The sequence below is a fragment of the Pseudopipra pipra genome, chromosome 1 (assembly GCF_036250125.1).
Source record: "Pseudopipra pipra isolate bDixPip1 chromosome 1, bDixPip1.hap1, whole genome shotgun sequence".
In the NCBI taxonomy this organism is placed as follows: Eukaryota; Metazoa; Chordata; class Aves; order Passeriformes; family Pipridae; genus Pseudopipra; species Pseudopipra pipra.
In genome coordinates this window covers 23,059,023-23,081,218 of record NC_087549.1, presented here as the reverse complement: position 1 = coordinate 23,081,218, position 22,196 = coordinate 23,059,023, and the positions used below count along the sequence as shown (strand labels likewise).

Here is a 22,196-nt window from a genome sequence, read left to right as displayed (position 1 = left end):
GATTTTGTTTTGATTAGGTTCATGCAGTGGAGCATATATTGTATCACTTCTCCCAGGAGGTGATATGAAGGGCTGAGTGCTCAGAGATCTGACTTGTCTCTTCAGCTTTTTTGCATGTAGCTGCTTTATAGAAACTCATCTGTGCAAACTGGGCACATGTAGAGCAAGTTTGAAAGCAGCTTTTTGGACTCTCTGTGTTCCAAGGAGGTTTGTGAGTGAACATGATTTTAAAGCTGAGTCTTTTTGCAGGTCTCAGTGTGCTCTATTTTCTGTTCCTGGTGTTCGTGCTCTTCCTTAACTTTGAGCAGGTAAAAGCAGTGATGTACTGGCTGGATCCTAATCTTCGATATGCCACAAGGGAAGCAGATATTATGGTATGTATCCATGGCACTTATTGTACATTTTGGCTACTTCAGGCATATTTTACCTGAGTGGAAAGGGATAAATCTGAATTTGCTGGGATCAGCAATGCAAGTTTGTGCCTATACTTGACAGAGTCAGCAAGCCCTTTGTGTCACCTACTGTTTATTTACATTGAAATTAACTGATGTGAAAAAAACCTTTTTTTTTCTAATGCAGCTGTTCAGATGAGTGTGCAATTTGAAATGGGATATGTGTTTACAGTGAAGTGACTTTGGATTCCTTTAAGTAATAGATATGAGCCTGGATACTGAAAACAGACTTAGCAAGGTTGTACCTAAATGAAGCCTCTATGGTGTGTGTGTCCCAGACCATTGCTGCTGCAATGCTGCACTCAGAGAACTTGGGTCTTGCCTTGTTGCTCTGAGCTTAGTACATGACTGGCATGCTACAGAGTATGTGGAAATGCAGGTACAACAACTGCAGGATTCTGCTGCCTTCCAGTCACTCAGCTGAGCACTGATGCTGTTACCATTGGGAAATTACTTCCATAGACCTTAGTATGGAGTGACATGGAAAGCCAGTCTTGTTCTTCTGCCTATTGAGCAGCTTGCGAAAAGTTTTCCTTACAGAGAACATTCCCCCTCAGGTGGGGACACTAGCACAGGGAGCTGAGGTTGTAAAAGGAGGCCTGGGAGAAGTAGGTGAGTTACGTTGTGAGGCAGGCAGAAGACAGTGTGAGCAGTTGGGCACCAAGAAGAAGAGGGTTACTGCATGGGGAGGCAAGAGTTGCCACTCTTGCCTTCCTCACTATTCCATCAAATTACTGCTCACCACCTGACCAGCATGCTCCCTTGCCCTTGGGTTTGTGCATCTGGCCACCATGATCACCTGTTGTATAGCCTTATAGGGTTCATGCCTCGAGAGTAAGGAAATACTCTGGTTGTCTTTCGCACAGAGCAATTTCTGCATGTGCCGACCACTGCACAGCACCTCATCAGCAGTGGCTGCAAACTGTAACACATAATCAGGAGTGGAAGTATTTACAATGCAGTAAGCTTACGTTAATGAATTGATAGTGATAGGCAGGCTCCTTACCTGGAAAACGGGATGCTTCAGGCATTGCCGATCAGCTGATCAACAGTACAGATTGTGCAACTCCAGCACGTGAAGTAGGGCCACGACTTTCGGTTCTGCAGGAGACCTGTGGTGATGACATGGGCAGCCTGCTCCTAGGGTGGTGGGAGGACACATGGCTAAATGGAGCCTGAGCATGGGTATTAGTGATGTTGCTGAGCAACAAGATGGAGCCGAGACGAGGAGTCTGTTGGTAAGTCAGGTTCACCTGGCTCTCCTGTCATTTAAGTTAGAAATAGATTCAAGTCACGGGAGGACTAGTATTACTGCTGGCACAGAACCACAGTACAGCAGATTCCCCATCTGTAGCAATCAGCGGAAACTTACTCTGTGCTACTTTGCAATCCTGATATTGTCACTTAAAGTTGGAGCAAATTAAAGTGCAACTATAATGAAGGTTGCGGCTTGGTTGCTTGCACAGAACCGGCAAAATTACTTTGGTATAAAAGAAAGTTCAACACATTTTGCTGTGTGGCTGGCAGAGCTGCAGCCGAAAAGATGAGATAGAGAGGAAAAAAAACCCAGTACAAATAAAAGCAAAAAAGCAAAAGCCTTGGAAAAAAACTTACTTTTGGAGTAACCTCATTGTGCTCACTCGTCATAGATATCATGGTGTAGCTAGGAACCTGCACCTTCTGTGGTGCTCTCCAGGCTTCTCCTGCTGGCAAATGAGCCCATTTCAGTTCTTTTGGGTACATACACTAAAGCTGCAGGTTTGCCATCCTTAGAACAGGTGGTGCACCTTTCTCTGAAGGACCAGCAGCATAGGCATGTACAAGAAGCAATACCGTGCTTTCATTTCAGGGAGCACCAGCATTAAGGGTTTTATAGTGAGATTTAACTGCCTGCTGATAGAAGGACTTGTGTAACAGTGTGCATTCTTCTCTTTGTGGTCGCCTGGATTCAAATCTTTCTCTACATCTCCGTTTTAGCTTGATCAGGATTCGTTTGTGTGGGATTAGCAATAGTTCTGGCCTGAAAGAGAATTCTTGGTTTAACGGTGTTGAGTGGTGCCATGTTGTCACCTGCAGGTGGCAATGTATATTTAAGCAGGATTGGAGACCAGAGGTTTTTAAATGTGTGTTTCCTGTTAGGAATAGTTAGTTTATGCCCAGTGACACAACAGAATGCCACAGCTGCAGCCTCCTGATGGCATACAGATTTTATTTCTTGTTGGGCAGTGTTTTCTTGCACTTGCTGTACAACATGTTGAGAGAACCTATTTCCTTTGTTATTGGAGACTAGAATATTAATTAATATTCTTAAGGAATCTGTCACTCATCTGTGACAACACAGTTGCAAGCTCCCCTTGATTTTTTTTAAAATTTTTTCAATTCAGGCCTGTGACTGAACTTCCTCAATATGAATGGGTTCTGGAAAATTGCTTTCATGAGGAAAATAATACACAAAAGATACTCAAATAAACACTGATACAAGTAACATTACATCACAAACTGGTGAGGATTAGCCACTGATGAGCCACATCTGAATACCGGACAGCATCAAAATGGGGAAAGAGAGTTATTTCAAATTAAAACTCCAAAGAAGGGTTTTATTGTTTTGTTGTTGCTGGTTTTATTGTTATTGATTTTACTGTTCTTGCTGTTTCTCTATCACATAAGAAATATATGTTTCTTCAGGCACCAGGATCTATTGTATCTCCCTTTAAATTAGAGCTGTACTGTGATGGTACTGAGTCTTAGTAATGGAAGTTTTCTGGCAGAGTTTAGAAGGACAAGAAAACAAATAATGCTTATTTTAATACCCGTATAATTTCAGATTTGTTGCACTAAATAGAAAGATGTTTCTTCATCCTAGTTTTTCTGAAGTTGTGTGTTGATTGAGTATTTTTGTTGGGTTTGGGTTTTTTTGTTTGTTTTTTTTTTTCATAACAGGAGTATGCAGTGAACTGTCATGTTATCACCTGGGAAAGAATCCTTAGCCACTTTGATATATTTGCTTTTGGACATTTCTGGGGCTGGGCTATGAAGGCTTTGCTGATCCGCAGCTATGGGCTCTGCTGGACTATCAGCATCACCTGGGAGCTCACTGAGGTAGGCCACCCTTGTGTCTTAATTGTAAGCAAATGTATGAGATGTGTTCTTGTGGGAAATGTGGATGTTACTGGAAGGATGACTCTCTAGTCCTCAGCATAGATTTACATTTTAAGCCTTATAAACCAGGTGCTGAGTAATTGATGCAACTGAATTAGTAGACAACAGCAAGCTGGGTTTTAGGTAAGTGGCTTATTATTGCTTGAATGGGAGGGAGATCTAGGCCAGCCTGTTGGTGCCATTCATAATTTATTTTTCTGCTGTTAGGGAGATCATGCTACTTTTGCTACTTCAGATATTTCCTGATTCAGAGCAACTGTTCTCCTTTTTCACTTTGCAATATCTGTGGTCTACTGTCATGATCCCCTTACCCCACATACAACAGGATTACACATTGTGTATAGTCATGCATAGTGTACAAGTGAAATGCAATTGGGGATTAACACCTGAACTTAGTCTTTAAAATCAGTTTTCTGTAAAGCTTGCCGTCTTGAGAATGCTTGCCTCATCTGACAAAGCTTTTATAATTCAGAAACATAGATAAGGATTTATTTGTCTAAAATTAAACTTCTGGGTTTCAAAATACTGCTGCCATGAGTTCCTCTTCAAAACATGTTTTTGTTCTGTGGCATTGATGGGTATGCCATTTTCTAAGTTATTTTGAAATCACTTAAGATTGGGATTTCACAAGTACCCATCCGCAAAAAAAAAAAAATTCTAGTTACTATATTCATATTTTCGCTCTGGAAAAGAATGTATTTGGATTTGTTTCACTTGTACTGTTATTGTGCATTTGATCATCACACAACCATCGCCTTCAATTTGACACCACGTGGAGTGTCTTCCCCTTGTTGAAAGGCAGATTATTGGAACAGACAATGTGTTGGATAAGGTTCAACATATGGATATATTGTCACCACTCAAATGGATTTTTGATGAATTAGACAATTCAGGAGAGTAATTTGAAACCTACAGAAGTTGTCAGGACAATTACATAGGGATTTAGCTGTGCATCTCCTATTAGCATTTATGGATTACAGCTGACTCCCCATTCTGAAATGGGAAACTTGGCTCATGCTCCATACTGTAGGATTAAAGTTGGGATGCAGGCAGACCTTGGTGTCTCATTCTGAGAAAGCAGCTAGCACCTTAGAGGTGATCTGGCTAACACCCGTGCTCTGGGCTTTGCTGCCTTACATTCTGTAATTTCTGGTGTCTTTGGTTGGGTTATCGTAGACTGAGATTTGTAGCCTATTGTCCCTTTTAGGTTAAATTAGTTAAAAACATGAAAGGGAAACTTCAGCAGGAAATGAACAACATTATATTGCTTGGGTCCTGAAGAGAAATTCAAGTTTTCTTTTTTACAGGTTGAAATTCGTATAGCCTTGTCAACGTAAAATAAGTGATTTTGATATGCTTTTGCAAGAATTTTCTAAGGAACTGTCATTGCCAATAAGTCACTGTAATGTGCTATAAATGGATCAGTATTCGTTCTTGCTCTATACAGAAAACATTCTTCTTGTTCCTTTTCCCGCATCTGACTTTTTCAATATTTTATTTATACATCTGTTATTAAAAGATACTTTATTATGAAATCATATCAGTAATCTTCCATGGAAAGAGTCTGTGTGCACTGACTGACAGAAGTTGTACTGTTTCTGTGGAGGTAAGAATATACTTTAATTTGCTGTGTGTTTTGTAAGTATCTCCTTGAGTGTTCCAAAGAGACTGCTTAACACATGGCTGTCTTGATTTCCAGTCTATAGCTAAAATTTTCTAATCTGTTTTTTGGGTTGCAGCAATTTTTTTCATAAAATAGAGTGTACAATTATTTTCTCTTAAAGGAAAGCCACTGAATCCATTTCTAGCTCTTGGTAAATTATATTTATATCTTATTTTAACTCTGGCCAGTTGTTCCCCTCGCTCCATCAGTAATGTAAAGTCACCAAATGTATCTCTAAGTACATTTAATTGCCTTACTAATGCCTCATAGTGATTTTCAGTTGAGTATTCTGAAAGGAACAGATTGCTTCAGAGGTAAATGATTTGCACACTTTCCAGAGGAAATCTTGAAGGCATGGGATATGTTTTGATATATCCAGGTGGTGTCAGCTCTTCAATCTAATAATGTTTTTTTCTGGCCTGTTTTCCAGTATCTTCATCATAAAAGAGCCTTCATTGTTATAGTGCTTAGCAGAGACCAAGCAGGAAGGCAGAGTGGAATGTCCTCTTAAATTCTTGACACAATCTGGATCAAGGCTAGCAGCAAAGCTTGTAGAGTCTGAATTGTTGGTGAACTCCTCATCTTTTAGAGTCACTAAATTTAGATGAAAATAATAAATGAAAGATAGGGTTTTGAAAAAGAACAAGTATTTAGTCCTGAACACCAACATGCTTTAAGTACTGACTGTTGTTACAAGTGCATCCATTCCACTTACCGCTGTTGCTGGTTTAGAAAACATACTTCTTGAAACTATTTAGCAAAAGTAAAACAAAGATTCTTTTCAACTTACTTTTAAAGCACAAACCACCTTATTTCCTCCAAGAAATGCAGTGGTTCTGCTTGTTTCATGCATTTCTATGAAGGTTCTGTGTATCATCTTTGAGAGGCCAAGAGCTGCATGATCTCCTTATATACAGCATAGCCCCAACAGGAAACCGTGAGAAGGAAACCTCTGATGTCTTGTGTGGTTCTGTCCAAGGCCTTCTGAAGTTAAAGGAAAGATGTCTGTCAGATTTCAGTGGTTGTGGCTTATGTCATTGAAGTATTCTGTGTACTGAAAAGCTGATTTTTGAATGTGTACTTAAAAAGTGAATTTATATGAATTCTGTGCTGTTCCTCACCCAGAATCTCTTTGCTGTATTCTGTAGCTCTTCTTCATGCACCTTCTGCCTAATTTTGCTGAATGCTGGTGGGATCAAGTCATTTTGGACATCCTGCTTTGTAACGGGGGTGGCATCTGGTTGGGCATGGTAGTTTGTCGTTTCTTGGAGATGAGGACCTATCACTGGGCAAGCTTCAAGTAGGTCTAAATTAAAGCTTGATAAACATTATGTTCGATGTTATAATGTTAAATTTGTTTCCTTGGGAAATAGACCACCTTCTTTGCTTAAGTAAAATACATGTAGTATAGAAATAGCACGCAATCTGCCTGTACTAACAAGGCTGTAATTTTATTTTAAATGTTAAATATCAATCTCATCATAATGCTACTGTACAGCATATATTTGTAAATATGACCGTATATATAATTTTCCTTTGCAGTCCTAACTTACAAGCATTGATGCCAATGGAAAATATAATGTAGTAAAGCTATTTGTGTTTTCAGTTAATTTTGTACTTTGAGGAAGGCAGGGAGCAAAACAAATTGTACTTGTTTTCTCATTATACATTTTTTAAACTAGATTTGGGCTCAGCTTGAGGATGCATTAGTGTGGCAATCTGTCAGCACTAGTTGTAATTGTAGAAGAGGCATCAGACTGATTGTACCTATTCTGTGAATTGCCTTACCCCATTGCTGACCCTCTGAAATAAATGGAGTAATTGCAAATTAAAGAGGTATTTGTTGTGTAAAAGGGCAACAGATTGTGACCTAGTAAGTGTCAGTTCCTAGCTGTCCACATGGTTTCTTCCATAGTTTTTAACATCTCTCCAGCCTTCTTCCCAGCCAGTTGGTAGCAAGCATGGTTATCTGCACATTAGCAATGGTATAGATGAAACAAACAGATCGAGTACAATGAATTGCCTCGAGAGATGGAAAACGAGCTCAAATCTTGACTTCCAGATTTGTACGCCATGTGAATTTCTGTACCGATTTCTTTTCTTGCTCACAAATTTGTTAATTGCTCTAAGCACCATCCAGCCTTTAGTCTCAACTCAGTTTTCCTTCATTTCCATTAGAGTCGATGATCCTTCTGTTTTTAGAGTTCACTGAAAGTTTAAACAGCAGAATATCTATGGCACAACTAGTCTTCACTGTCTTTGTGGAATGATTTTTCCTCGCATTCTTTTAAATGCATGAGTAGATTTTTTGATCTTTAATATGAAAGTGCTGCATAAAATTAGAAGCTTTTGCTTGGGCCCTTTTAATTTATTTTTCTCTTTTTTTTCATTGAATAAATATAGATCTTAAAATTTAGAAGATACTCTCTCACCCATGGTCTCTGTAGCCTAAAAGAACACAAATATCAGAAATATCAAATCTGAGTCTCTTTTTTTGTTCAGAAGGGCCAGAGAAATAACAGGGTGAAAACTGACTTCTAGCCCTACTAGTCTTCCTTCATAAAAAGAAGCTCTGAGTTTTTCTTAGATTCCCTGTCCTTTGGATGCTGTTGCTCATCTGAATCAATGTTATCAAAAGCAAGAACCAACCAGTAATACATATGTCAGATGAGCCTCCATTAAAATTCCCTTTCAAATTGGAATTTAAAAGATTTCTAGCTTTTAACAGTGCTATCACACCTCTCCAGGAGGTCCACATGTATCTTATATCAGAACAGCAGGGGCTATATGTACTGGAAGTGTAGTAAAATCTGTATCAGAATTTTTAAACGTGTGGAGCCAGCCCTTTATACAATGGATGAATAATGAATCTGACAGATTCTTGAAGGATTGATGTCAGTGAGCTCTAGCACAGGGAGTCTTTGGGATAACAGTAATGGCAGCATAGACTAGGAAGAAATATCCTCTAGATTTTCCAAGGGGGTTGCAGAATTGCAACCCTTGTATCTTTCCTTTGTGGAGAGTATGATAAATGTTTTGTAGTTAGTTAGTGACTGAGGATAGAGAAGGATGGGCTTTTATAGCAGAATAGCACCCTGACTGAAATGCTTAGTAGGTAGTTCCTTAATTCACCCTTGTACATAGTCGTGTCTGTGAAGGTCTCTGCTGTCCATCAAAAAAGTGCAATTGTTCCAAAACATCAGTAACACGGCTGTTGCTTTTTTTTCCCTTGCATATTCCTTGTATTTAATCCAGCCATTCTTTTTTTCTAGGGACATTCACACAACCACAGGGAAAATCAAAAGAGCTGTATTGCAGTTCACCCCAGCCAGCTGGACCTATGTCCGCTGGTTTGACCCCAAGTCATCATTTCAGAGAGTGGCTGGAATCTATCTTTTCATGATCATTTGGCAGGTAAGAAATAAATTCTGTGACCTCAAAGCTGCCATCAGCTCAGTTACTTGTTGGCTATGTTAGACTAGAAAATATTCTAATGCAGTGTAGGTCTATCATTGAAATACACAATTAAATGAATTGATAATACACAATTGGTCAGGATATTGCTCAGAGAAGTTTCATGATAGTTCATGAGTGTAATTTCAGAACCTATGGAAGAACCCAAATGTTACAGATTGCTGTACAGGCCATCAGATTGCTCTTCCGATTGATACAGATTTAAAAACTGCTAGACAGTGGGGGCTTGAGATGGTAGATTTTTAATTTATTTTGGTTTTGTTGTGTTGATTGGGGGATTTTTTGGTTGCTTGTTTTGTTTGGGGTGGTGGTTTTGTTTTTGTTTTTTGTTTTTACTTTCCCATTGACTGCTGAATGGATCAGTGATGCTCAGGATACTGGCCTTGACTCTATAACATGTCCCAACTGCTTTGGTACTTCATCATGAAAATAAAACTAAAACTTTTTTTAAATTTTTTTTTTTACTTTGCTAATTTAGTTTTTAAAAGGAGATTTAAAAAAATTTTTTTAATGTGTGATCTCTTCTGCTTCTCTCCCAAAATTGCCTTTGTCATTCATACCCGATTTAGGATATGAAAGTTTTCAAGACCTCTGCAGTGTGAATGAGTGTCTGGTCCCTTAATTTGTTTCTGGAAAGATAGCAAATACTTTCATAGAGGTGTCTAGGGCAGAGTTCTTTGTTTTACTTGTCCTAGAGCAGGAGTCTTAGACTCTTGAAATGTTCAATCTAACCAGCAGAGTTATAGTAGAGCATAAAAGTTTTCCTTCCATGTTTTAGTTTCTACATTAATCTCTGCACATTTTCTGTACTAATTCATTAGGAGTCATGTAAGTTGGACTCTATTAACCACCTTTTTTTTTCCCTAGCTGACTGAATTGAACACATTCTTTTTGAAACATATCTTTGTGTTCCAAGCAAGCCACCCTTTAAGCTGGGGGAGAATTCTCTTCATAGGAATCATTACAGCACCCACTGTAAGGTAATTTTTTTGATGAAGTGGTTTTTTTTTTCATTTAAAAATAGTTTAACTTCTAGGCATCCAAGAACTGCATAGAGTTTGTGAATAAGTATGTCACATTTCAAGAAATTTATGCTTTTGCCATTATGAAAAGCAAAACAATCATATTTTTCAAAAAAATGTATTTTCTGACAAATAAACTGAGGCAAAATGTATATAAACAATTGCGTTGCCATAGGGATACAGAACTAATCTGTTCCATCTTCTATTTCATGACATCTCCCTGTTTTGTGAGATAGCTGCATATGTTGTCCTTGAGAACTGCTTGTGAAAGTATCCAAGTTAATGAGTCAGGTGCTCACAAAAGTGTAGATGAGGATAAATAGAGTTATTTGTTTTTCTAACAGCTCCTTACTGTGTCTGTCTACAGGAAATATTAGCATGTTATAAGAACAGAGCAGTAGCATATTGTGAGAACAAAACAGTATATATGCAGCATTAACAGCTGTATAGAAACATTAATCTGCTTTTAGTCATGCATGTGATTTCAAGTTATTGGCAGAGTACCTTCATTTTCTCTTCTTTTCCCATGCCATAGTTGGCAGTAGACAGAATGCACACAAATCTGAAGTTACAGGCAGAGAATCACATTAAACACCCTGTGAGCTGTTGCATAGGTGCACTTTTAAGGGGTTTTTTATGGCACTTGCACACCTGTGGAAGTCTTTATTCTTTAGCAATCCTTGTATTGTTGGAATAATAAGACTTGTCTTCTCGATCTGTCAGTGGAAATTGGAGACTGGGAAAAGGAACTTTGGTTCCACTTCTTTGTAATTCCTCTCTATAAAGTCTTAAAATTCAAGTTCATAAAGAATAGGGCAGAATGGTCCCCTGACTGTTTTCAAAATAGTGAGAAATTCTAGTGGTTTTGAGAGGAAAATATGCCGATGGTTAGACCACTCAAACAGGGTATAGAATAGCCATATTAAGTTTCTTTCAAGACTTAAACCCACATTTTTCAAGAAAATGCAATTGTTAATAAAGACAAACTGTGGATAAAGTGGAGGATTCTCTGATTCTTTCAAAGCTGTTGCGCTTTGCCCATAAGAACTGGAGATTCATTGGAGAAGCAGGAGACAAATTTGTTGCTTTGTTAGCCTACTAGTTTGGGGACTTTCCCAGTCCTCAGTCTCAGGGTTATTTTCTGTGTTGTTTCAAGCTATTTGATCTGTGTGATAATATGTCCCACTGGAATTGAAGCCATCTGGTAGACATCCAAAATGATTGCATGTGAATTTAACCATCAGCACTTCATTTTCAGTATAGATACATCTGTAACATAAAGTTGTTTTCTAAGTGTAATGACTCTGAGACTTTCAACTGTACTGAAGAATTTTCTTGCTTCCCTCCTCAGGCAATACTATGCGTACCTCACAGATACACAGTGCAAGAGGGTGGGAACTCAGTGCTGGGTGTTTGGGTAAGTGTTCTTGCTGCATTCTTGGAGCACTTGGATAAGAGCTAAGTATGGGTCCAGCACAGGAACAGGCTTTCCATGGAGCCAGTCCTTGTCTTGTGTTGGTTTTGATTTTGCAAGTTCAGAGGAAAGGAGAATTATGAATTTGGAGGTAGAACATGGAAAGTGATGGAATGAGTAAGGAGAAGAACAGAAGGAAGACTGGATAAAGCTAGGGGCTCCTTCAGAGTAGCATTGGCCTTGCTACCCATATTCTCAGTCAGGTGAGAAGGATAAAGCTTTTGCCTCTACAGCTGGTTGTAAGAGTAATGTTTCCCAGGCTGTCAAAGTGGGCATTGCTGCAGTTAGCAGAATCACAGCAGAAGACAGTGAGAGAAACCACAGTTACCAACTATTTCTATGGAATGGTGCTATGAGCAATGGTTACCTTGGCTACAATCTCTTTGTCTCTTGGAGCAGATTTTTAAGTGAAGAGTTTGCATGATTGCTTCTGGTGAGAACTTCCTTCGCTAGATGGCTTGACTAAACCGTTCTGAAAACCTGAAGCATATTTTTTTACAATGCTACTGCAGCATTGTAAAAGCTTCTAGTAAACAAGCAAAGTAGTAGTGTCCCTTTTGATTTAGGACTTGGAAAGATCCAAAATCATATCTTAAAGAAAAAAGAAAAGAAACTATTCAAGAAGGTAATTTCTGATGGTAATTATTTTAATTGAAAACAGCCATTTCATTCTCTTTGTCAGGATTAGTGTATATCTTATTTCTAGAGTTGTCTGAACGATTTTCATGTTTTATAGAAGAATCTATTACTGTTTTAAATTGGAATAGCATTTCAGTGAGCCATAAAATACTCATATCTAATTTAGAAACAGTGCTTTGGCAAACTTATCTTGCCTTTACTGTTAGTCTTAGGGATGTTAGTTTTAGGAACAGTGTTAGGCTGGAAGGCCTGTTTCCATGTGCACTACAGCAGTCTAAAGAGTGCCCCTTTCTCATCATTTAATTGAGTTCGGAGCACAGTTTGCTGCAATGTAATGGAAGGAATTTCTGGTCTTGTTTTAAATGTACTCTGGAGACCATACCATATCTCCTTGGGCTTGTCTGGCCTTAAATAATCACCTCTTTCACTGACTTATCACCTTCCTTCTTCATTGATGGTTGGACTGGATGATCTTAAAGGTCTCTTCCAACCTTGATGATTCTATGATTCTATGATTCGTGGATGGATCTGTTACTGTCTTCAACTCATGACTGTAACATCCAATGGACATAGAAAAGGTAGTAATTCTGTTCTTGTTCAGATTTAGTACTGAAGATAACTAATTAATCACACAATTAATATGACTACTTAATATACCATTAGAATTTCTCTGTTTGTGTATGAGTATCTTAGCAGTTACTGATCAACTGTATTAATATTTTGCAGATATGCATTTGAATACAGACGGCACTGAATTATGTATTTAAATTATTTAGAAATTGAGATGCTTATGTGGGAAAGGACATTTTCTCAACTATATATGGTAATTTTAGAGTCTTATAGAAGACACATTTTAAACAATGTTATCATCCTGGGGGAAGAATTTTCAAGTTCTTCATTAAAAAGAAAGGAAGATGAACTTCTATTTCATCCAAAGGAAAGAATGTAAACATATTCTGTTGTAAACTGAAGGGAGATACAATGTTGAATGTTTGCCTTCTGGCTCTGAAAAGTTGTTAAGGATTACAGAAACCATCATCCTCGGTTCAAAGCTCTCACTGAACACATTAATGTCATACCTGTCAATACACAGATGCCCAAACATGTCTGTACGATCACATAAGAACCACAATGGAATATTCACCGACAGTCTGATCTACTAGTGGGAAATGTGTGTGGAATAAGTATTCTCCTTGATACTGCTTGCTTCTGTAATAATTTTCCAGTAATTTAATTATCTGGAATATAATTTCTGAAGCAATTCAAAGCAAGTGTATAGAATATTTGTATATGTGGTGACCAAGACACACTTCTAAAGGCACAAATGGAATTCTTAACAGCCTAACCATGGAAATAATTAAATTTAGTGCCTTTCATTAGCACAAAACTGTTTCTTTTCAACTTGATATATACTAAAGCATCACTCTTGATAAGCAATGTAAGGTATGAAGAAGGCCAATGCAACAGCCCCACTGGAATTGCATCATTTTCATTAAGATGGAGCCTTCCAAAAAGGAACATCTGTTAGGATGTTGCAAGACCATTTTGATTGAATAAAAACTTACTGTCTTTAGTTCTAATGAGTAGTCTTATCACCCTTCAGTAGGACACTAACACCTTTCACTGTTAGCATTCTTCTATCTTTTGTTTTACCACTTCATAAACTGTAATAGCTGTCCTACTGTACAGTGTGCTTAACTCAAGTATTCTTGACAGGAATGTATAAATGCCAGACAAACAGCTGTGTTGTTTTTTGAGTTGTTAGTGAAAGTAGTCTATTGTTTTGTTTATACCTTTGAGTATATTGCAACTCCATGTTTGTTTCCTTTGTTCCACACTATTTTTCTGATGATGGTCTTTCTGTTCCTACTGCTGTAGTATGGTTTAATGATTTTTTTTACTCTGCAGCTGAATCAGTAAGAATAATATAAAACGAAGAAAGAAAAATAGTTGATAACCCAGCAGAGTAACACTGCTCTCAATTTTTTACTAAAATGCACCTCATTAATTTTTAGTATTAATCAGTTGGGTGTTACTTCCACAGTTGTAAGTTTTGGCCCCACTCATCATGCTGCAAGTCACATTAGATAGTACAGAGAAAGCTGTCATTTATTATGTGCACCAGGATCATGTCTGCAATACCAGTGGTTTAGTCAAGCACATGTCTTTCCTCCTTCTTTGATCAGAGGAAACTGGGTCTTCTTGGACAGGTAGTAGTGCCATTTTTGGGAACTCCCTGGTTTTGGAGAGTGCTGATAGGAAATATGTCCTGCAGTATCAAGCTTGGCAGACTGGAACACTTCACATGATGTTAAGTGTGTCTGCACAGGAGGAGTTTTCGTGCATTGCTCATGTGTACAACCTTGAAGTCTCTATTGAACAAGTATTAAACTTCTATGAATTTAATAGTGGTTTTCATAATTTGCTTCAGATTAAGACAAGTAATTTTTCTACACTTTTGCTGCACCAGTCATGTTTCTACTCTTGTATTTGTTAAACATATCTAATTTTGTATTCAGGACCTATACAAACTAAATGTATTTCCATGGCAGGCGATGGAAGCTTTGGATTCATAACCCCATGTTCCACGCCAAGTGGTGGACAAGCCTCTGTAGCTTTGAACCTGAAAAGGAGTGGTGGCAGGGAGAGAGATGGAGATACTTTTTTGATTCTTTCATTGTCAGAGAGGAAAGTAAAAACTGAATTTTCTTCCTCTCGCATTTCTCCCCAAATCCTCTGATGCTGTAGTGTGGACCTGAGTTTACAGATGAACCATAGCAAATGCGTGAATTCTCAAAGAATTTGAAATGCTGTTTCTTATGAATTCTCTCATTAAAACCCATGTGAGGCAAGCAAAGTATACAGTTTAGAATTGTAGTAAATTTACATCCAGTAGAGAAATACACAAAGCATATTCTGGTTCATCCAACAAGGGAGTCTGTTGGTTGTTCAGCATAGAAAAGAAATTTATATCTGGTGAGAGCTGAAGCATAGTGGTAGGTACAAACAAAAATTCTCTCCTATTGGCACACACTCCTGCTTGTTCCCTGGAGCCCCACGGAACTGTAAACTACCACTTTGTGTGTGCTGTTTATGCTGAAAAAAGTATAGAAAGAAAAAGAAATTTCTCAAAGAATTTCAGTTAATGGTGGTGTCAGGGAGGTGTGTGCTCACTAGAGGGTAGTGCTTGTTTAGGGCTGACAGCCTGGGATCTGGGTTGTGATCACATGAGTTAAATCCTTAGTGTTTGTAACCACTCTCCCCCCTTTTTCATTTATCCACAGGGCTATTGCTTTCCTTGAAGCTATTGTGTGTATAAAGTTTGGACAAGATCTTTTTTCCAAAACACAAATACTGTATGTTGTGTTTTGGCTTCTCTGTGTGGTAAGTGAGATTTCTCATGTGAAACCTAAAGCATGAGAAAAGCATTGAAAGCATCTAAATAGCTTCCTCTGGAACACTGGCAGCAGAGGATCATTGTGGGGAAATGCTGGTAAAGAGCTTTGTACACGTCCTAGGAAAAGCAAAGGCTAGATTGCTTAGAGCTCACTTTGAAGGGACTAGAATAACTTATTTTCTTATATCTATAAATAGCAAAGTATAGCGACTTTACTGGTGCTTGACAATGAAACAAACACTAGTTTTAGGGTGCTTTATCCTAACGAGAGAAGGTGTCAGTTCAACTGAGCCTAATTTTGGTGGTGCTTGCTGTAGTGCCTGCTGGAAGTGAACGGGAGTTAATGGATAGTGCTAATAAGTAATGTGTGTTGTCTCACACTGAAGTCTTACAACTACATAAACAACCGTGCTCTATTAGGCAAATCATTCACACTCAGCCTGTAACTTTCTGTACTTCAGTGTGATTACTGCAAATGCAGCATGAAATGCCCATTTTATAACAGTAAATGGATGTTTGCCTTGCCAGACTTGTAACTCTGATGCCAAACGCATTTTTCATGGTCAGTGAAGAATAAGGCATTTATAATGGGCTGACAGATAAATACTTCTCCCTTCTAGTTGGGAACACAGTTTGAACAGGTGATGGGGAGTCAGAACTTATTGTTCTCTTATTTAGCGTGTTAATTTTATTCCTGAAGCTTCAGAAGAGAAAAGTATTGCATTGTTTCCTGGATCAGAGCACCACAAAAACAAACATGCAGCCTAGCCTGAAGTATGGGGCAGGGAGAAGGAGAACTCGTTTTTCTCCTAGACTGGTTGTTCTTGATAATATAAGTACAAGTGCCTACTGACTCCTTTTGTCAGGTTGTGGACAGAAAACTGTGCTGGTACTGTGGGTGATCTGTATGTATTTTCATGCTCCCATTGAGAATTGGTCTGCATACCCCATGGTGGTAGAATCCATGGGTACCTTGCAGTTAAAGCACAAGTCTCTACTCATCTGACAAAAGATACAGGGAGAAACAGAGCATGAAATCTAAATGTGAAATCTCCAGGTACTCTGAGACCTTGAACCAGCAAGAGATTTTGAAAAAGTTTTACAGATTATTTTTTTCTTTTTCTTCTCCTCCCTTGTTTAGGCCTTTACAACTTTCCTTTGTCTGTATGGTATGGTTTGGTACGCAGAGTACTACGGCCACCGAGAAAAGGTACTTAAATTAAAGAAACCTGGTTTTGTTTTATAACAGTTAAAACTGCAAAGCTCCTAGATATTAGAATTCTTTACCAGAGCTAGTATAAATGGGGATGAGGGGGGATGGTCCAGAGTCTAACTGAAGTCAATAGAAAGAGCTCTGAATTCAGCAGGCCTTGGACAGATCCCAAATTACACTGTGGTTTCTAAAGAATGCTGTCCTCTTAGTTGCTCAAAATGAGGCTGTAATTTTAGCAAAGCGTTCAAGGATGAATGGTTAGCTAATGTTCCCATTGTACAGGTGGAATGCTAGGGGAATATTAAGAATACTTGGTTACACAACATATCACGTGGCAAGTGGTGAGTTCTTATTGTATCATTTATGTTGTACCTTCTAACTAGGAAGGGAAAACTCTTAAGTACTGTATGAATGCTTTATGAGGACTTCTGCCACAGTTTAAGTTTACAAGTCCAATACTGATCACAAGAATCACCAGCATCCCAATGACGTGTCCTTGATTTTGCAGACCTTGTCAGAAAGTGAAGACAGTCCATACAGTCCAGATGCTTCCTGGCTTCATTCTAAATTCACCACAGGTATTGGCACTTTTGTAGCTATATTCTTGAAATGGTAACATTAAGGCTCAACACTAGAAAATGAGGCTTGAGAAACTTAGCTAGCAAACAGCTGGACTTATTTAATATCCCTGCAGGAGCTATGTGGATAAATCATCTGCAAAGCTATTTTGCTTTACTGCCTTTTTTATTCTAACTCTTGGAAAAGTATTTATTTTTTAATGAATCAACTGAATTTTTCTGCTGTTACTCTAGGTCATTCTTGTATGTTTTGGGCATTATGCATTTCATAACTGTTTTGGACAGGTTTTCTCTCTGAACATTTTGTGTTTGATTTGAAACATATTAATGTGAATTGTGCTTTTATTTCTGCTTGTTAAGAAACAGTCAAGAATGTGCCCAGCAGCTTGTGTTCTTACTGACACTTGCCTAGTCAGTGCAGTGCTGATGGTCATAAACAGCTTTCTCTGTACTAAGCAAAGGCAGCCTCCTTTTGACTTCTTTTCCCTATGCTAGAGGTCAGTTACCTGCCTCCTCCATTGGCTCTTTAGTGTGGTCATGCTTATTCACACCTGGAAGTTGTCTCTGTCAGAGTTTATGCTCCAAGTGTTTGTATCGTTAAAAATATTTCTTATTTATCACATGCTTGCAAAGCACCTACAGCAGAGCTTCTTTATATTTCATACGTGATTTTTCTGGATGTTTATTCTCAGTTAAGTAGATTTGTGGACTTTTATATTTTCGAGAAAAATTACTTGCACTCAAAATGTTTTTCCCGTGTATGTACGCTGGAGAAATCTGGCCAAGCAAGTCTTTTTCTCTGACCTCTGAATTACACACTTCAGCCTCTTTCACATTTTGTCCTTCATTTCTTCTTTTGGTGCCCTCTGTTTTCTCAGTGTCAAACATGGCCTGTCATATGAAAACCTGAAATGTACTCTTGCAAGGATCTGTGACCTCGTTTACATATTCTTAATTTCTAATAGTAGTACCTGGCACTAAGAAAAATGTGGAAGTTTAATTATTGATGTGATTTTAAATGGAAAATATTTCACCACTATATTTTGCTATAGCAAACTTCTGATTTTATTTTTTTTTGGTGGAGGAAGAATTTTACAGGAGTCTTGAGAATTGCTTTTTTAAAAAAAAATATAGGCCACTAGATGGAGTACAAGTATCAACCAGTTTAGCCTGAAATAATCCATGCTGTTGTAAACACTGTAGCTCTCAAAAGCCTTACTGTCTTTCAGACAAGAACTTGACAATGTCAACTATATATAATAAAAAAATATTTATTTCTCAGCAGGTGCTGACAATAGTCCACCAAAACATTCAGTCAATAGTGAAAGCCACTCATCTAGAAGGAGGAATCGACACTCCAAATCAAAACTATCAAATGGAGTTGGCAAGAAATAAGAGTGGTCTCTAAAGACATCCTACAGTGTGACCAGAGGTCATGAAGATCAGACCTGGCTCTGAATTGCCAAATGGAGGGTGGATTTTTTAAATTAAGAAGTTTAAAAAAGGATGAAGAAGAATGGAAGAAAAGGATGATGAAGATGGAGCCACCAGTGTAGTGCAGATAATTGCCTGCTGACACTTGCCATTCACTGATATAAATCTAGTTTCTTCAGCATGTGACACCAAAAGCTCATGAAGGGTATGCTGGAAAAAAGTGTACTTTTGTCATAGTAGGTACACCCTGTTTTGTGTTCAGATATTGCAAGTGCATTTTTAATATCTTAGTTGAGGACTTAAATACAAAGGTTAGTAAACTGATAGTTGTCACAGTTGGTTGGATTTTTGTTTGTTTGTTTTGGTTTACTGTTTTTGTTGTTTTCTACAAGAGTATGCAATCCTTTGACTAAAAGCAACTCTGCCCTTCTTTCTGAGTCTCACAAAACTTCTCCATACAACAGTTAGTAAAAGCAGTTACTTGTTCCATACAACAGTTAGTAAAAATTTCATACTGCTTGCTTTTTCTTAAAGGCTCTTTAGACCTGGTGTCAGGGTTTTACCAGCAAGGAAAATGAGTCCAGGTTTCTTGTAAAGCATGTGACATTGATCTTCTAAGAGTTTTTTTGTTCTATACTGTCCTGCTTCATTGATACATGCTCAATTTCTTTTGAATTTTTAAAATACATATATACAAACCTGCTCCATAGTAGAGGGACATGCCTCCTATCCTCAGAGACAGATGTCCTGTTATTTCATTGTTTTTCCTCCTTTACTGCAATGTGTTTTGCATTTTCAGGTGTAAATATGTGATTTTCTCAGCTGTGCCACAATTGTGTACAGTGGTCCTTCCCACTCCCTTCTAATTTGCCTCCATCTCAGCTGGAACCAGAAATCCCATTGTTTTCAGACTGATACCAGAAACTGCTTTGAAGGCTCAGATGCCCTGCTGAGCTTGGTGATATGGCAGTCTTTTGCTGAAGCAGAGTTGCTTACCATCTCCATAATTACATGTGAAGATTTGCTGTAGTCTTTGGTGTCTGAGAGGCAGCATGATGTTACTGTGATATACCCCATTGCCTTGGTATTTCCTATCATGCATCAGACACCGAGCAGCAAAGTTGTTTTTTCTTGCAGTTTTGTTTTGTTTTTTTTTTCTGATGGTTGTGTGAGGTTTACTTTTTGTCTGGGTGTTGTTTTGTTGCCTTGTTTGTTTTTTTTAAGTGTATTAATTCTGACATCTGGCAGTGGATAAATCTCCAGCAGTGAATGTAATTATTAAGTCAAGAGGTAAACAATCATGAGCAATCAGCTCCTGTATTAAGTTATCCAAATGTTTTTGTGCCAATTAAATTTTAGGATTCAAGGTGTTCAGAGGGGTAGATAGCTTAAGTTGCTTAGTTTTTATGAGAAAATGAGATTTCCTTTTTCTTTGAATAATATTACTGTGATTTGCCACAGGCTAAGTACTAAAAAAAAAGATGCAGCAGAGAGTTTGTACAAGTGTATGATACTGTAAATAGAAAAAAGTATCCTCTGTAATCCATCAGTTCCTACCTGCCGTAGATTATCAATGTTTTCAATGCACTTAAGTGTTGCTGCTGAACTCCTCAGAGGCCTTTCATTTCCCACCCTGCTCTTCAATCAAACATAAGTGTACAATTTGGGAAGTAACACAGTAGAAGCTGCAATATCATCATTGCTACAGTGACATTAACTGTTACATGAGAAAAATGTAAGGAAGATTTTCAGGCTCTTCTACAACTACTTGGTTTTCATTCATGCTATAACAATTCCACATATTGCCTTCCTATTCGTAATGTACTACATATGGATGAATGTATTTGTAGATTTCTTTGGATACTGAGACTTGTTACTTTTTTATTTCCTTGGCTAATAACTCAGTCTGCGTAAGACTGAAAAATGGCATTGTAAATTTTCTATTGATTCAATACCAAAGCAAGAGATTTGAAGTCTAATGGTTTAGATATTTTAAGTACTGTGGTTTTCAAAGGTGAGAGCCTGTTTTGTACTTGCAAGGTGTATACACACCAACTATTTATACAAAGCTTACATGTGTAAGCACATGCTGAAGTACCATATTTACTTGCCTGTGGGGACAAACACATATTTTGTAAATGCAGACCTGGTGCTCACACTGCTGAACTGCACCCTAAAAATATTGGAAAGGTCAATATGAAGTGTCATCTTGTTGGAAGCTGACTTCTGTATACTGTTGTAACAGCTTGGCCTTGAAAAAAATGTTGTTTGACAACACCTTTAAAGATATTTCCAATGAAGTCTTTTTACTTTAATTTTTTTGTGTTTGATTGGTTTTTTTTTGGTTTTGTGGTTGTGGGAGTTTTTTGTTTGGTTTTTTTTTTTAGTTTGTTTGGTTTGGAGGTTTGTTGTTGTTTTGTTTTTATTTTAAAAGAGGGATGGCTAGGGAGAGGTGAAACTTAAGTAAACTATTCAAGTGCTGCTTGGAAAATGTCACTTTGTCTCCTCTATCAGCGGTTCTGGCTGGAATTGTCACGAGTCCTCCACTGACTGACAGCTGTATTTTCAGCCCATCATTTTGGATGTGAGCTTTGCACTGGAAGGCATTAGAAAGGTGCTTTTGATCACTGCTGTAAAATTAGTGATCTCAATTTTATCAGTTACTGTGCTGCTGCTGAATTCTGTATGTGTGTAACACCTGTAATGACAAATCACTGAGCTGTTTAGCAACAAGCATCCATGTATGAGTTCTGCTGCTTGAACAGTATTTTGTAACAGTCATGGGTGCACTGTCCTGTTTTCAACTACTTGTTCTGTCACAGCCACTCATTCCTACTTTCCTGCTTCTGGCGTTCTTTCCTTTCTCTGTCCTCTAGTGATCTCCCCTGCTGCTATGGAGAGATCTGAATTGGCTCTCCAGAGGCTGACCATCAGTAGTGTCAGTCATTGAAGGGAGGCTAATTCAAGGCAGGGTGGTGTAAGCAGAGGGTAGTGGCAAGAACTTTAAGTAGTGGATTAAATAAAAATGGAAAGTTTTAAAATGCAGGTGTACAGTGAGCTAGAGCTAGCCTTGAGTACTGAATTCCAGTATTAAAGTTGCTGCGTGGATCATACACTGCATCTAATTAAATATTTGGAGTGTGATTTCAACCAGTTCTTTTGTTACTCTGCTGTGAAGATCATCATTTCATGTTCCAGCTGTTAAAATTTTAATATTTTTTACTTTGTTATCGTAAGAGGACACAGATATTGCCACATATTTAGTAGTTTTTGAATAGAGTTGCTCTGTATTGATTGCAAAGTACTGTATTTTGCAATAATTGAGTAAATCAACCCATGTCACCAATATGTGTGTTTGTCTGTACCTATAAGGCATAGGAAATGATTACATACTGCTTTTAAAAGCCATTATGTTTTATTCTAAGTAATTGCATTCTGACAAATGCAGTGGTTCCTGAGCAGCTTACAGTAAGCTCTAAAGTTTTGCTGTAATTTATTATTTTGGAGCAGCAGATCTGATAATATGAACAGTTATGTTACCCCTTCTGAAGTCTTTCTAGTATACAGGGTAAGTTCTTGTCTTAATTATTCTTTCTGGACTTGTTTTACTATTGCATGGGAGAGCTGAGTTGCGAGATGATCTCATGGCAGACACTCAAAAATGAAATGAGACCTCTTGTAGAAGGACCTG

At 38.0% G+C, this 22,196-nt stretch overlaps 1 protein-coding gene across 4 annotated transcripts in view; it reads left to right on the top strand.

Annotated features, from left to right (window-relative positions):
• PTDSS1 (phosphatidylserine synthase 1) overlaps positions 1–21,851 on the top strand; it is a 30,921-nt gene extending 9,070 nt beyond the window's left edge. For 3 of the 4 annotated variants that reach the window (XM_064648196.1, XM_064648218.1, XM_064648228.1), the window contains 10 exons: positions 250–374; positions 3,393–3,551; positions 6,423–6,574; positions 8,547–8,688; positions 9,616–9,728; positions 11,122–11,187; positions 15,168–15,267; positions 16,422–16,490; positions 17,002–17,071; positions 18,354–21,851. In XM_064648196.1, coding sequence (XP_064504266.1) covers positions 250–374; positions 3,393–3,551; positions 6,423–6,574; positions 8,547–8,688; positions 9,616–9,728; positions 11,122–11,187; positions 15,168–15,267; positions 16,422–16,490; positions 17,002–17,071; positions 18,354–18,466 — 1,109 coding nt within the window. In that variant the 3' untranslated portion in view covers positions 18,467–21,851. The remainder of the gene's footprint in view (positions 1–249; positions 375–3,392; positions 3,552–6,422; positions 6,575–8,546; positions 8,689–9,615; positions 9,729–11,121; positions 11,188–15,167; positions 15,268–16,421; positions 16,491–17,001; positions 17,072–18,353) is intronic. The other variant, XM_064648207.1, reaches the window with a different exon arrangement.
• Positions 21,852–22,196: the final 345 nt, after the last annotated feature.